This window comes from Aricia agestis, chromosome 8 (genome assembly GCF_905147365.1).
Source record: "Aricia agestis chromosome 8, ilAriAges1.1, whole genome shotgun sequence".
Classification (NCBI taxonomy): Eukaryota; Metazoa; Arthropoda; class Insecta; order Lepidoptera; family Lycaenidae; genus Aricia; species Aricia agestis.
The window spans coordinates 7,088,179-7,103,220 of NC_056413.1; the positions used below are offsets into that span (position 1 = coordinate 7,088,179).

The 15,042-nt window shown below is 35.5% G+C and overlaps 2 protein-coding genes across 3 annotated transcripts; both read right to left on the reverse strand.

The window, feature by feature from the left end:
- Window positions 1–814: 814 nt before the first annotated feature.
- Window positions 815–2,337, reverse strand: LOC121729432. The gene is made up of 3 exons (XM_042117945.1): window positions 1,973–2,337; window positions 1,361–1,619; window positions 815–1,137 (listed from the first exon to the last, which is right to left on the reverse strand). The coding sequence occupies exons 1-3, from the start codon at window positions 2,192–2,194 to the stop codon at window positions 827–829; spliced, it is 792 nt and encodes a 263-aa protein (XP_041973879.1). The 5' UTR covers window positions 2,195–2,337; the 3' UTR covers window positions 815–826.
- Window positions 2,338–4,280: 1,943 nt separating this feature from the next.
- Window positions 4,281–7,264, reverse strand: LOC121729892. 2 transcript variants are annotated; one of them, XM_042118581.1, is made up of 3 exons: window positions 6,065–6,373; window positions 5,197–5,386; window positions 4,281–4,683 (listed from the first exon to the last, which is right to left on the reverse strand). In XM_042118581.1, the coding sequence occupies exons 1-3, from the start codon at window positions 6,308–6,310 to the stop codon at window positions 4,388–4,390; spliced, it is 732 nt and encodes a 243-aa protein (XP_041974515.1). In that variant the 5' UTR covers window positions 6,311–6,373; the 3' UTR covers window positions 4,281–4,387. The 2 variants fall into 2 exon arrangements, with proteins under 2 accessions (XP_041974515.1, XP_041974516.1); XM_042118582.1 differs by lacking the exon at window positions 6,065–6,373 and adding an exon at window positions 6,850–7,264 and having other exon boundaries at window positions 4,288–4,683.
- Between the last annotated feature and the right edge of the window lie 7,778 nt (window positions 7,265–15,042).

Genomic DNA, 15,042 nt, shown 5'->3' on the forward strand with positions numbered 1-15,042 from the left:
GGTACGGAACCTTTCGTGCGCGAATCCAACTCGCACTTGGCTGATTATTATAAGTGCCCTAATTGATTTAAGAATTAAAATGGGTACATACTAGCCATACATTATTATTTATTAATATATCAAATTAGATTAAAACAAATATTTTATTCATTAATCACATACATTACACGAACATTTTTTTTTATTTAAGCTTAGCGACTGTTCAATACCATCGTTATCACCTATAAGCTTCTATCCTATACCGACTTCAGCTTAGTTTCGGGTACGAAAACATTTGAAACATTCTCCGTCTTACCACAAAAGATTAAACATCTGTTGAACAGTAGTTTGAGACCATTTCGTAGTGAATTTTTCTCTAATCAACTGTTCAACAGGAGTTTAAATCTTTTGTAGTAAGACCGTCTCTCTTTTCACTGAACACAGCAACTTAACGGCACCATATTATATTGACAAGAGCCATTTACAAGATGAAACCTTGAGATTGTAGTCGAGACTCGAGAGCATGTCTAGGAGGGATTTTATGTGATATTGGTTAAAGATTGTGACGTAAATAACATTAAAAATCTACTTTAAAATATATAATTAGAATTTGGTATCTGCAGCTTACGTAAAGATGTTTCTAAGGTAGAAATAAAATGATTTGCTGAAAAAACCTACCTACCTGGGTTTAGTAGAACCCTTGTTGGGAATACAAAGATCTTATGGATTTTATTAAAATTTACTACTGAGTTATTCTGTACCAGTAATTATTTCACTCCGATTAACTGAAATGTCTGATGGTAATAAAATCAGGTCGGCAATAAAACCCATTATGTAACAACCAACTTTATTCAATTTTACAATAATACAAAATCAAAATGGCGACAGCGTATAGTACCATATTTAAACAACACCTAACATTTCCGGAACAAATAGCGAACTGTCTATACACGCGGGGCAGGTCGAAGTGGTTGAACTGCCTCTGGTACTGGTACCACTCCCACCGCTGCACCCTGGACGGAGTCCGGCGGAGGATGAGGGAGAAGATCCCCCCGTTCCCCACTTCCGAGCAGTGGTTCAGTATTAGCGTGTGCGGTGTCAGCTTCAGGATTTTTATCACGTCGGGGTGCCGGGGCGGGTCGTCGGGGTACCAGACCTCTGAAATTATTATTTTTTTATGTAGTCACTGGCTAACACTATGCTTATGTTCATAACTATAAATAAAAATAACACAATATAATAATTTATAATTAGTAATTACTTTTACGTAAATATGTATAGGTATTATATTATAATCTCGAAAATATAACCCTCCTGCTGGCTCAGTCGAGTATATAATTACTGGCCAGCTATTCATATACAAGAATGATTAATTACATACCCAATCCCCTAGACATCATTAGTTTCTCCCAAGGACGGACGACATCCTCAGTCCAAAACCCCGGCTCCTCCGTATAATAAGTATATGTCTGTCGTAACGTATGTCCGTCCTCATCCCATAGAACCTGCACTTTCCTCTCAGTCTGTCTCCTTCTTCTATTAAGTGGAATATCAAACCAGGAGCCAGCTAGAGTGTTCCCTGACCATGGGTTACTCTTGTATGACCGCCAGCTCTCGTCAGAGTAGTTCCCTCTGGGTATCTACGGAATTATAGCATACGATTAGGCATTTATTATAGGTAGGAAAAAATGAAGTGGGTACTATTCAATAAGTCGACCGATCATGAGCTGAAAATCGCGCGCTCCCAAACATAAGTATCTGATCTTGTGCAAATATTTTCAACCAAGTCTGCATTCGTTGCCGTAACAGTATGTAAACAACATTATACATGCAACAGACATTGAAAATTATTTTTGCATATTAATTTGAAGCATCATATACATAATACACATCATCAACCGATCATGCAAATGCATAATATATAATTATATTATACAATCATAACATAGCGTGCGTGATATAATTCCGTGTACAAATTAAGCCGATTACTTACAGACCAGTCTATCCAATCAGCACCTACGTCGTCCGTGATGTACAGGGTTACGCAGCCCACCTCGTTAGGCCTATTAGTGAGATCTGGGTTATGCTGGGTGTAACCAACACCGTACCACACCCCGAACACGTCCTCAATCTGGACGTCGTGCGACCAGCGGACTGAGTCCCCACACAGGCCCTGGACTCCGAGCACGAAGGCCGGCAGCAGGAGAGGCAACATGACTGGCAGGGTTCCGTCGGGAATGTGAAGCTCGGAACGGTAATTAGTCGATCAGGTGCACTGCGCAGTATGCAGCATGATTCGGGATAATTAGGTATTAGCGTATTAAACGTCCGTACTCCTTACAGCTATCCTCCTACATCACTATAGAATAATGAAACTACGGAATAATGAAACTACTACTACAATAATAATTATGAATTAATTAATAATTATTATGAAATTGGTTACATAATGATGTTGCCCGAAACTTTAATGCAAATCAGCAATTTCTATGCGCGCAAATTCTTTTGTCGCGAGGAAACCATAAGTTTTCAGGGATGAAAAATATCCTATGTAATTTTCCCTGGTTCAACAGTTTAAATGTAAAGAGGTAACGAACAGACACAAATACTTCTGATTTTGATGGGCAGGATAGTAGTTAAGTGCTCACAATTTACGCTACTTTTTACCCCAATTACTAATAGACCTAGGTAAAGTTTAAGCTTACAAAGCTTTGAGATGTATTGGTAAAAACGTACGGTTAAATAGATTATTATTATTATTTTTTAAAACTTAACTATAGTCTATAACTATTCATAATAAACAATTTTTGTGTTATGACTTCTGAATATAAATCGATTTATTCAATTAAAATGCAACAAGCATTCATCCTTGTGTAGATCTTTGCATAATGCATTCAAATTATTTCATCATCGATCAATCACAAACACCATATTAACTTAATCGATGTCTGTTACAACTTACAACTCATAACACACATACTGCATATCATGTCATTCCATGTTCCATCACACTTACAAGGAGGCTGCAGTCTTGCAAAATTCACTCGCTGCGAATTATTTGTGCAACTTTGTATAATTTTTTTGGACAAACTAACACTTACTAATAAAATAACACGTAATATTATTATTGCGTATAATATAAGTAATAGCTAGTTATTTTTTTAAGTTCATTTAGGTGGATAATGTTAAGTTAGCGCATTTTGAAGACGAGAATGTTGAGCTCATTATGCGCTGAACAGATTTGTAAATTAATTATTTATTGCCATTAACTAAACGCACAAACACAACTCGAAATGGGAATTGTCCAAAAAAAATCACATGTACTTTTTATATTTTTTTTCGTTAAAATAGGGTATTTTAAGAATATAAATTAAATAATTTTGAAATTCATTGGCTAGTTTTTACTCAATAAATTTTTAAAGTTCCGCTCTGACGTCATCATCGGCGGCCAATAATTGACCTCTGCAGTATGTTTTTTCCTTTCAATCTTATTTATAATGGCTGGTTCGTCAAATGCAAGTTCTCATTATGTGAAAGCTGATACGAGAAGCCTACCAAAAGTTCGAAACGTAATGTTGGTCGAATTTATTGCTAATTTAACGCCATTGAAGGTCAAACTAAGGTTAAACATATTTGTTCAAAAATATAAGTAACTAATGGGTAGATATTTTTTTCGTTTATATACAGAAAAACGATCACTGATCTTATTCCTCGAAATGTTTTTGTAATGAGCAAAATTAAAAAAATGGACAATCCCCATTACATTGGGCACGAAGAACTGTTTTAACGCTAGATTTACCTAACATTATCCACATAGATGAACTTAAAAAAAAGTAACTACCTATTACTTATTACGCAATAATAATATTTACTTAGTGTTATTTTATTAGTTAGTGTTAGTTTTAAAAAAAAACATAGAAAGTAGCGCAAATACCTAATTCGCAGCGAGAGAATTTTGCAATAGTGCAGCCTTAAGGCAAAGGCACAGAATATAATATTATATTAGTTGGCAAAGGTGTATTTCCATAATTGTACAATCCTTACAGTTAATATTATAAATGGATAAGTATGCTGTATGTCTGTTACCTCTCTACGCTTAAACCACTAAAACGATTTTGATGAAATTTGGTATGGAGATAGTTTGAGTTCCGGGAAAGGACATAGTATTTATCGCTACAAAATGTACGGTTTAATTAACTGCAATAATCACATAATCGGGATATTGATTATAATGATTATACAAATTGTTTACTTTCTTCTATAAAATAAAAGAACATTTAAAAATATTGTAAATTTTATTATCGTATAAAACGTTACATAAATTCATCAGGAAGCACATTAGGTATGTATAAAAATATATTATGTACCTATATATATATATTAAATAATTTACATCAGTCAATATTCATTAACGATACCAGCTTACTACAAAACTTATTACTAGCATAAGACTCGATATTTGTATGAAAGTCGCAGAATTTTCGCACACTCTTTTGAGCGCTGATGTTGATAAGTTCTTTATTGAGAAGACGTTGTGGATGCTGGCCAGGTCTTCTGGCGTGAGCTGGTTCTCGTTTCTGGATAGAACCACACTAAACAGCTGGGAGTGTGGCAGCCTCATACAAAAGTTCAGAACCAGGTGATTCGTCGAAACTTTCAGGACTTGGATGACGCCGCCGAAAAACCGGTACATTTTGTCGACCGCTAGAAAAAGAAAAAAATTATTAGGAACTAAAAAAAATGCTAATATTTAGAAGAGTACATTGAAAATGAATGAGTCTAAACTTTAAGTTTACCGAATTAACTATAAATAAACTAGCGGGGGACTAGCCTCCCCGTAGCAGCCTGTAGTTATACTTCAGAATAAATTGACATCTCTAACGCGGTTCTGCGCTCCCAGTAAGTGCGGGGAACTCCGCTCCCTATGTCCCCGTTAAGAAGATCTGTTCTCGTAAAAACCGGGATTCCCCACTGAGATTTCCCGGTTTTGTACGTGGGAACTTCCGACTCGGAAGGGTAAGCAACGTTAAAAATTGAGTTCTAAGATCTGGTAATATATGCTACAGAAATAAGTACTTAATATAATTTTGCATTAAGTTTAAGAATGAGGAAAACTTTTACTGATTAGTAACTTATTACCTCTTTTTTGGAAGTCGGTTAAAAAAGGTATTAACTCTTCAAGTAGATACCAACAATTTGACGTTTAACTATACTTACATTTATCAGGCACATCGGTCGGCCAGAAACCTTTATGCGAGGTGTTGACCTTGATGTGGTAGTCGTCCTGCCAGAGCCCCTCGTGCCACTCCAGCACGAAGTGTCTGATGCGGTAGGGCTCCTGCAGGCCGTAAGCCCGGTTCACGTACGGCGAGTTGGCCAGCGGCGGGTACGGCGTTGCTGGTGTTGGCTAAAAAAAGAAGTTCGAAATTTGAAAATTTTAAAATGGCGAAAAGCTCGACAAGGCTTTAAATGATCGTGGCGAAAAAAGGAACTAACGCTGCCATCATATAAAAACGCCATTTTTGACAGTTCTCCTTTACCAGCAGCGCCCCCGCCCACGTTCATTTAAAGCCATGTCGGCTGTCGCACATTACTTGGGTTTCTTGCATTTTAGTTTCTTAGCTGTCTACGACTATACGTAACAGGGAATAGTTTTGAATAGTTTAATCATAGACGTATTCAATTGATATGAGGCAAATGTTCAAATGGCCTCAAGTCGGGGCTATAAGTCCCATTTTGATAGTTTGCGGTATGGATTGATTTTTTTTGTTTTATTTATACTGTTCTAGTGATAGAGATTAACGTAGATGGGTAGAATTATATTTCACAATTTTTAAACCAAACAATCTTAGATTTGGTTGGAAAATCAGTCGTTTATGACTTATTAATAATAACACTTGAAGTGATGACGTTTGATAAACATTTTCAAAGGGAAAGAAATACCGAGCCAAGTAAAAGAATAAAAAATATTACAAGAAGAAATACAAAGATTGAATAACTTGTGCAAAGAAATACTTTCAAACTTTAAAAACATTTTTGTAATGGTTAAAACAAAAAGCAAATTTTTATTAAGTTTTAAACTTACAAACTCCTTGTGCATTAACATATTTCCTCTAACATAATCTTCGAACTTCCTCAAGTGTATGACGGGGCAGTAGGGGTTATAGTCGGTCCTAGTGGTGTTCTCCTTGTGGAACACATATTCCCGGATATACCACATCCCTAGGAGGGACTCCTCGTCAAAATCGTGGGTCGGATGCAAGTTAGGACAATAGTTCACGTTAGAACCGCTGACCACAGACAGTAGATACATTGTTATTATCACTATCATATTATTATTAACAGATTATTTATTTAATAATAGTAGGCCAATAAACGAGCGTACACTTATGTGATGAGAAGCAACTGACACTTCTGATAGGCTAATTGACTCCGCGACCCCCGTGCATCCTGTACCTGTACTTACGTTAATTGTGAATTATATGGGGCGATTGCACTATGTGTGTCATTTGTTTATGCTGATTTTAAAATAATATGTAAGAGGAAAATATAAGTAAGAAGTAAATAAATTTACAAACTAGGCACAGTAAAATTGGGCGATATCTGCAAATGTTTAAGAAAAACTTTTTAAACTGCAAGTAGCAATCTTATTCAAATCTTTTATTTTTTTTATTTTAGCACTATATTAATTAGACATAAGATAACATAATATAATCAACACATAATATGAAATTTAACAACTATATAAGTATTTTTAAAATTTTTGTCTTGCAGTATTCAGATTAATTCAATTGATATTACTTACTTTCTAAAAGTACACTGCCTGGAAAATCTCGTTACTTCAAACATAGTTTTAAAGGATTAGCAAACCTGTATGTAGAGCTCCTTGATGTCGATATAAAAGCATTCCCGGGTATGTTCTATCTTGTACTCTCCCTTCGCGTGTGGGATCTTCTCCACGCCGTACCAGACCCCGGATATCTGCTCCAAGTTGATATCCCCGTAGTACGGCGACAGATCATCGCAGTACTTGTGGTTCTCGAAGTAATATCCGTTTTGGGTGTAACATTCGACCGACCCGAGCAGGAGCAGTACTAAACCGCGGTAATCCATCGTCACCCGGACTTACGCCCGGATAAACCGGATAAAGTTTCGGATAAACAAAGCCGGAGGCACCAGGCGACTATGCTCGCGGGGAGGTGTCGCGCAGATTAACTCCGGGTTATCGACGACGGCGCTCGCCGCCCGCCGGCCGCACGTGTGGGCGAGATCCCAAATGACACCGTATGACTATGAGCAATCGACAGCGCCATAATTCCCACGTCCGCCTCGTGCTTCCTTCGAAAACAATGCAATACACTTAGAATAATAGCTGCTATAGTTGTGCGTAGTAAGAAACAAATCAGATATAAAGACGGGTAAAGAAACCAACAAGTAGTTTTTCTTCCGAGAGATTCCACGAAAAAAAACGGTTTTCCACTTGAGGCGCCCGATGAAATTTTCCGAGATCGGCTTTTCTCGGCATACTTAGATACCAGGCTGACAAAGCTCGTAGAAGGTGGAATCGGCGAAAATCAATATGATCCTCTGACGTCATAGCAAATGTCCTTCAACCGGGGCCGATAAAACTAGGGACTTATTGATCTCACCAACACATGCACGTTATACGCGTTGTCTTTAGTGTGAGTGTATCGAGTGTGTCTATGTCTATGGGAATGGGAATATAAATCAACTAATGCTGACATGCAATTAATTAAAAATTAAATTTGAATGTTCATTATATTTCTTTTTTAATTTTTAAATTATTTTCTTCATTTTTCGCTGTTTTTAACGTCGCGTTGATATTATATAGTTTGTATCCATATTTTACAGATTTTGATGTTGAGTATTTACGCGTGGGTTCGCGTTCCCGACCTTATTTCGCTCCGAGGAAAGCTGAAAATTCATACCGCTGGAGGTTAAATATACTAGGAATCTATGAATCCCAGGAGCTTTTTACTGAAAATATTTTAAAGTCAATTTTAAAATCGCTTAATTTTCTATAAAAAAAGTTTAAACTAAACTTAACATTTTGTGCCCCACAAAATGTTAAGTTTAGTTTAAACTTTTTTTTCAACGAATGCTGTAACGATGGCTTCTTTAAAATATGAAAGTATCTTAAGTATCCTTTAAGTTTTTATGGCAATAATATAATAATTAGTTAAGTGTGACAAAAATTGTTAAAAATTATATTTTGTACTTAATTCAATTTAAAAGCTAAGAAGTGTAGGTTATGTATAAATATTATATAATAATTTATGTTATAGTTTAAAGTAACACATAAATACAACCCTCGTGTAAATCCTTAAACTTTGTGATTATGACTATAATGGACAGTAGGGTTGCTGAGGATTCCTCTTCCGCTTCCTCATAATGAGGAAGTTCCGCAATATTTTGGGTTCCTCAACCGCTACCGCATCCTCATAAATAAAAATTAAAAAATCCTCTTCCGCTATCGCTTCCTCAAAATTTAAGAGGAATTTATGAGGAATTTCACTGCGCATGCGCGTCACGAATCCAATCATGGCAACGTACACGCCAGAGCCAGAGAATTGTATCATTCACTCATCTTTTTTTTGTGTGCGTTTTTGTGTATGTTTAGCTTGGGAAAATTAAGGAATTCAGACCGAACAATTCGTGTAGTTTTGAAAGTTGGTACAGTTGTTCCTAAAGGTGTCCAGATGAATATACTAAAAGTCTACGAGGGTGGGACAAGGGCCGGCGCGTGGTGGAATCAGAGGACTACGTTACGCCGATTTACTGTATCTGTCTCTAGGTACAGTTAATCGAGGTAACGTATTCCCGTGATTCTTCCTTCAAAGTTGATCCTATCTAAATTTATTCTTTTTAAATATCTTCAGGAAGAATGAGTCTATACCACTACGTTTTTATTTTATCGCAAACATCTTTCAAATTTGTTTTATGGTCGGTCGATTGACGGGGTACCCCATTCATATTTTTGCAATTTTTAAGGGTCATAATATTATTTTTATTTATTAGTAAATTTAGAAAAAATCTAACGTAGCTGTAACAGATCATAGTACTTATTGTATAAAAATCATTTGTCTAAACGCATTGTCCAGGGAGTAAATTGGGGAATACGTTTGTATGGAAAAACAGTGCGAGCGTACCCTTTTAATACTCTGTATTTCCTAAAGTAATGATCGTTTGATCGTTCAGTTTGGACGTAATTTATAGTAATGTAGATAATTAAGGTAGAAGTCACTAAAGAGATATTTTAAATAATTTTCGAGTCACAAGCAAAAACCTTGAAAAAAAGACCTTTCCCCCCCTTCCCCACCGCCGGCTCTTGTCCCACCCTCGGGGACTTTTAGTATATTCATCTGGACACCTTTAGGAACAACTGTACCAACTTTCAAAACTAGACGAATTATTCGGTCTGATCGTCGATTTTGAAACTAATTTTCTTAGACTAGTTACTGAACTCCTCCTTAATTGTGGGACGGATTTTGATGATTCTTTGGTGTGTGTGTTTTGAAAATGATTTAGATTCATAGTTTGGTCTACTGGAAAATGCCCTTTTAATTAATTTTTGTGTAATGTACCTATGTACCTAGTTATGTACAGACAGGACAAAGACTTTTGGGTTGGGTCCGCTAGTATTTATAATTTCCTATCATCCTCTTCCTCATCCGCTTCCTCTTCCGCTTCCTCATCCGCATCCTCTTCCTCAAAAAATATCCTCTTCCTCATCCGCATCCTCTAAATTTGCGCGTGAAAATTCCTCTTCCTCCTCCTCTTCCTCATAATCACTTCCTCAACAACCCTAATGGACAGAATAAGTTAGTTTTTAGGGTTCCGTACCCAAAGGGTAAAAACGGGACCCTATTACTGAGACTTTGATGTCTGTCCGTCTGTCTGTATGTCTCCAGGCTATAATCTCAAGAACCGCTAAAGTTAGAGTTCTGAAATTCTCACAGATTATGTATTTCTGATGCCGCTATAACAATAAATACAAAAACAAAATAAAGTTAATATTTAAGGGAGCCCCATACAAAAAACGTGTTTGTTTTAGCCTTTTTGGCTTGTAATCCATAATGTACGTGTAGCGTGTGTAGCGTGTAGACACTTGAAATTTTCACAAAATCGTCAATTATATTATGTGTAAGTACTTTATATGTAATAATAAAATTAAATAAATTAAATAATTAAGGGTGGCTCCCATACAAAAAAAACTATTGTTTCCCTACTTTCGCTCTATAACGGTACGGAACTCTTCGTGCGCGAGTCTGACTCGCACTTGGCCGATGTTTTGCCATTGACATCTTTTTTTAAATAAAACATATTAATATATTATGTGTTATGTAAGAGTATATTATGTGTGTTGTAAGACCTTTTGATAACAAGGTCGGTCGGAGGCCGAGGAGGTCGTTTCTCTAGGACGGCTTTCGTTGTGATTTTCATACTCACGAATTTGTTGTACTCGGACATCATACGTTCTATATCTAGTCTTATTATAGACCTAAAGACCTAACTTCAACCCCTCGTAGTATATGTTTTCTTGGTACTTAGGCAACAAATGTGTGGTGTGTAGCTTCTCGACACACACTAAAGACACGAGCGAAAAAATTATAGAAACAACCAGATCACTCTCTCTTTTACAATGAGGAATTATTTTTTCGTGAAATACATATTATTATGCTCCAATTATGATTAAATTCCTATCAATATTCTGCTAATTATTTTATAATTATCATCAGGTAAATGAGCCATGTCACCATAAATTTATAATTTTAATAATAGTATATTTGTCAACAAAAATTAAAAGTGAAATATTACGTTCTTTTGTTTAAATAATTCGTGCTTTTAAACTATTAACGTTTTCAATGTGAAATTTAACAGCCCCAAAACGTGCTTCAAAACATTATAAAGGGTTTACAATTTTAATCACTTTACCCTTTACCAAATCTCACGGCAACAATCTCTTATTTCAAAATAACTGTTTTAATATCATTTGTTGATTTTAACTAGAAAATCTGTTTCAATAGTTATTAATAATCAGGGCGAGCAAAGCGAGCCCTAGTATATCCCACAACCTGCACACTTTACGGAAAAACTATCACGCCTATTGATTTGTGCTTTAACATAGTAATATTTTTATTTATATGTAGATGTGTTATCATCAGTCAGTCAAAGTGTGACGCCCTCAGCTCGGCTTTCATTCAGCTAACTACTAAAATCCGTACAAAACAACGTATTGAACTGTAATAATAGTATCACACGCCTGTTGCTACGTAAACTTGTAAGACGAATTTTCACAGCGGTTGCACCCCTCTCGCAGCCTTGGGGTTTCACGACCAAGGTTGCCATAACCGAGCATCCGAAAATCGAGGTTGCAATTTTCCTGAAAACTATTTTTACCCCAATACAGCCTTTTCTAATGTTTTGTGGCTTTCTGTACCAGGGACATAGAGGTGAGGAAGGAGTGCCGCTACCCGCCTAAGCAGCTACGAGAGCTTTCACAGACTTCATTAAAAATAATTGCATTGCAATTTTCTTTCCATATTCACAAAATAAATAATGTAAACGAAATAATGAGTATGAAATAAAATTTTAAAGTTGGAACTGGGACGAAAATATATTAAAATTTTAAATAGTTGTATAATGTGTACTGTGGTTATATGCATGTATAATTATTGTGTTTGCAATTTTGTATAATACACTGTCTAAAACATTTTTTTTTAATTATTGTGCTATTGGTATTAGCAGTAAGTATGTTTTTTTTAATTCGAATTGAATTTGACTGTAGGTTAGTTTAAAAACAGTGACATAAGATAATGTAGTAAATATCTTATTCACAAAAATTTAATTAAATTTATTAGTATTATAATACTTTAAATTATTTAATTTGCAACGTTATTCAAACAGTAACGCAAAGTGCAAACGCAAAACCAAAACTCGTAGACTTAGAGCTACGAGCGCGCTACGCCGAACTTTTCCGTAGAGGGTCTACGGGCTACGTAGCTACGGCTACGCGAAGCCTACAAATTCCGTAGAGCTTTCCGCCCCAAAGTTCATTTCCATGGTGACGTAACAAATCGGCTACGAAGGTACTAGGCGAGCATAGATTATAGGGAGCGCGTCGGCGTCGATTTGCGATAGTGAGCGCGGACGCCCCGCGTCTAATAGTGCACTTCAATAGGGCAGCAGGATGCGGAATAGATGTGAATAGTTCCCCCAACTATCATAGGGGTTGTGTGGGGAGAGGGTGTCAAAATATTCCAACCTAATATTATATTATTCCCCGCGGGCTCTTAGGGGAGACAAATAGTTGGGCAATCTTCGGTGACTTAAACAACTTCACTTTTTGTTTATCAGTGTAGTTTGTTTTTTTTTTCGTTTAAAATATTTCGTTTATAATATTTAGTGATCTGACTCTTAATTTCAATACCTTATTTTCTAAATAAAACTTAAGTGTAATAAAACGTACTCTTAGATATATATATTTTTTTAGTATTTCTAGTTTTTCCATAAATCAGACATGACATTACACGTAATTAATTTTTAATATTATTGTAAAAAAGTCACAGTAGATAGAAACTTTATAAAAATGTTTTGTTCTTATACTTCGATTTTTTTTCTACTGTATCTAATTCATTAAACATACCAAATTGTGTTGTTTACCCAACTTATCAGAGAGGGTAACAACTACGAGGGGTGTCACAGGGGTAAACAGCCTCCTCGCGTTTCTGTTGGCCCGGTGTAAGGGGTCATACACAAAGGGTGGCGTGTCAAAGTGTGGCGTCAACTCTTGTTCCGTACCTTCCCACTTTGTTAACATTTTTCCGGTAATTAATCTGATACTATAGTTTTGACTTTTAATTATAACAATTGAATAATGTAAGTTTAACAGTAAAGCATATTTGATGATATTAATAATTTAATCTAAAACTGAACGTTAATAAGAAAGCGAATAGTCTCAACCCTAAACTTAAAACCTAGTAAAATTTTCGGGACACCAAAAAAGTAAACTGTGTTTATTAATTTAATTTCAGTACTTACCTTTTTTGTAACATTAGCTACTTAATTTTGCCTACAAGTTCGTTTTGTCTTTTATCGCGATAAAACCGTTAATTTTGCCTGTTATTTTTTTTTCCTTTCCTGGGGCTTCACATTATAAAACACTGAATGTAGAGTACATTCAGCTTTTTAAACGAAGCTAATGAATAGACTGACAAACTTTTGCATTCAGACTGGTTTGGACATCATGACTTCCTATATATTTTTAAAATGTGGTACATTATTTTTATTATGATTTCTATTCATTAATCTAATTTGTCATTATCGAGATAAACTTTTTCTTTTCACAACCTTTTTTCAGAAAAATCTATGGTCCTAAAAATAGTTGGCTATTGCATAGCTCTAGCTCTCGCATTTTGGGATGGGTTACGCTACCTTTGGCATTTACCTATGACCTTTAGGAGTGATCCTGGCCGTGAACAGGGAGAGCGGCCGCTCGGAGGTCGATTGTACTAGGATGTTATAAGCCCCAGGAGATTGAATTCGATATTTGCAAAATATAGGTAAAATAATATTATACACCTGTAACCTACTAGTGCCGAGTTTTGCACAAAGTATCTGAGAAGCCTTTTAAACTACCCTTAAAGTTTTACGGAACTGCCGATCACCCTAAAAGTGTTTTAACCTACTCACAGTTTTAACTTTTAATGCAAACTATAAAGTATTTAGTAGGTTTTCGTAATAACTTTTTGTATAACCAAAATATTATGTACGATAGTACGAAATGTTACCCACAGCCTACGAATAATAAAAACTAAGGAAAAGTAACTCCGTCAAAAAACATGCCCCACAATACTTGTCAAAAAAGTGTACCTTAGGGACACATTTCAATACATTTGCAATATTTAGGTGACCTTGAGCGGTACTACTTAGCGGTACGGCTGACGTTACATAACAGATCAAAAGGAACCAAATTTAAAACGGTAATAGTATGGGAGTTACGATTCCTTAGTTTCCACAGACCGAACTAAAAACGTTTTATTTTATTTTATTTTTTATTTTTCTATTATTCGTAGCCCACAGCCCACAACTTCATTCTTTATGTATCATGCGAGAGCCTTTTTTTTTCCACAAAAGTCTCCTATGTTCTTTAACGAAAATTAATCAGTATTTTTGGGTGATGAAGTAATTAGACAGACTTTCGTATACTGTATAACATTAGTATTTACTCGTATGTTTCACACTCATAAGGGAGATCGCACAAAAAGTCTGTCGTCTGCGAACTCCCTAAGTCATACTCGTAACATATAGTACGGGAGCCCTAGAACATTTTTATTTGATTACTTACTATCAAGCAAAGTTTTTATGAGTAGCTTCCTTTTGATAAGGCGAACAACATTTTTATCTGCGAAAAATCTTGAAAGTGGTAGCTAACAGAAATAGAAAGGATTTCATACTTTGACTTGATGGTCCTAAAATATGGATTGTTTGTAGGACAATGTTACTCTTAAATTATATAAGTTCCGTTCTAGGGTTCAGTAGTCAACCAAGTTGTGTTGATTACAAAACCCTATAACGGAACCCTAACGAGCAAACTTTTCGTATATTGATAGATTAATAATCATATAATTTAAGAGTACTTAATCAAAATAAAATGTTCTAGGGCTCCCGTACTAATAAGTATAGAAAGAGCAAAAAAAATCAATGAATTCAGGTTAGTCACCTTTTAACATTCTGATAAAGTTTGTCGCGACACAAAGTTCGTTCAGCACCCCGCAACGCCGCGCCGCCATTAATTTATTACATTTTTATTTATAAATAAGCTCTTATTTGAAACAATTGAGCTATTCCTCAATATAAGTTATTATTGTATTTAAAAAATCTGATGAAAAGTTTAAACTGCAAAGGCTAATCTGTGTCAAAGTGAAAGTTCGCGAAAATTTTTCATTATTGCTTCTCCTTAGATAATAATAATGATTATTATAATTATTATTATTTTAAGCCTAAACTGTCCCACTGCTGGGCAAAGACCTCCCCCAAAGA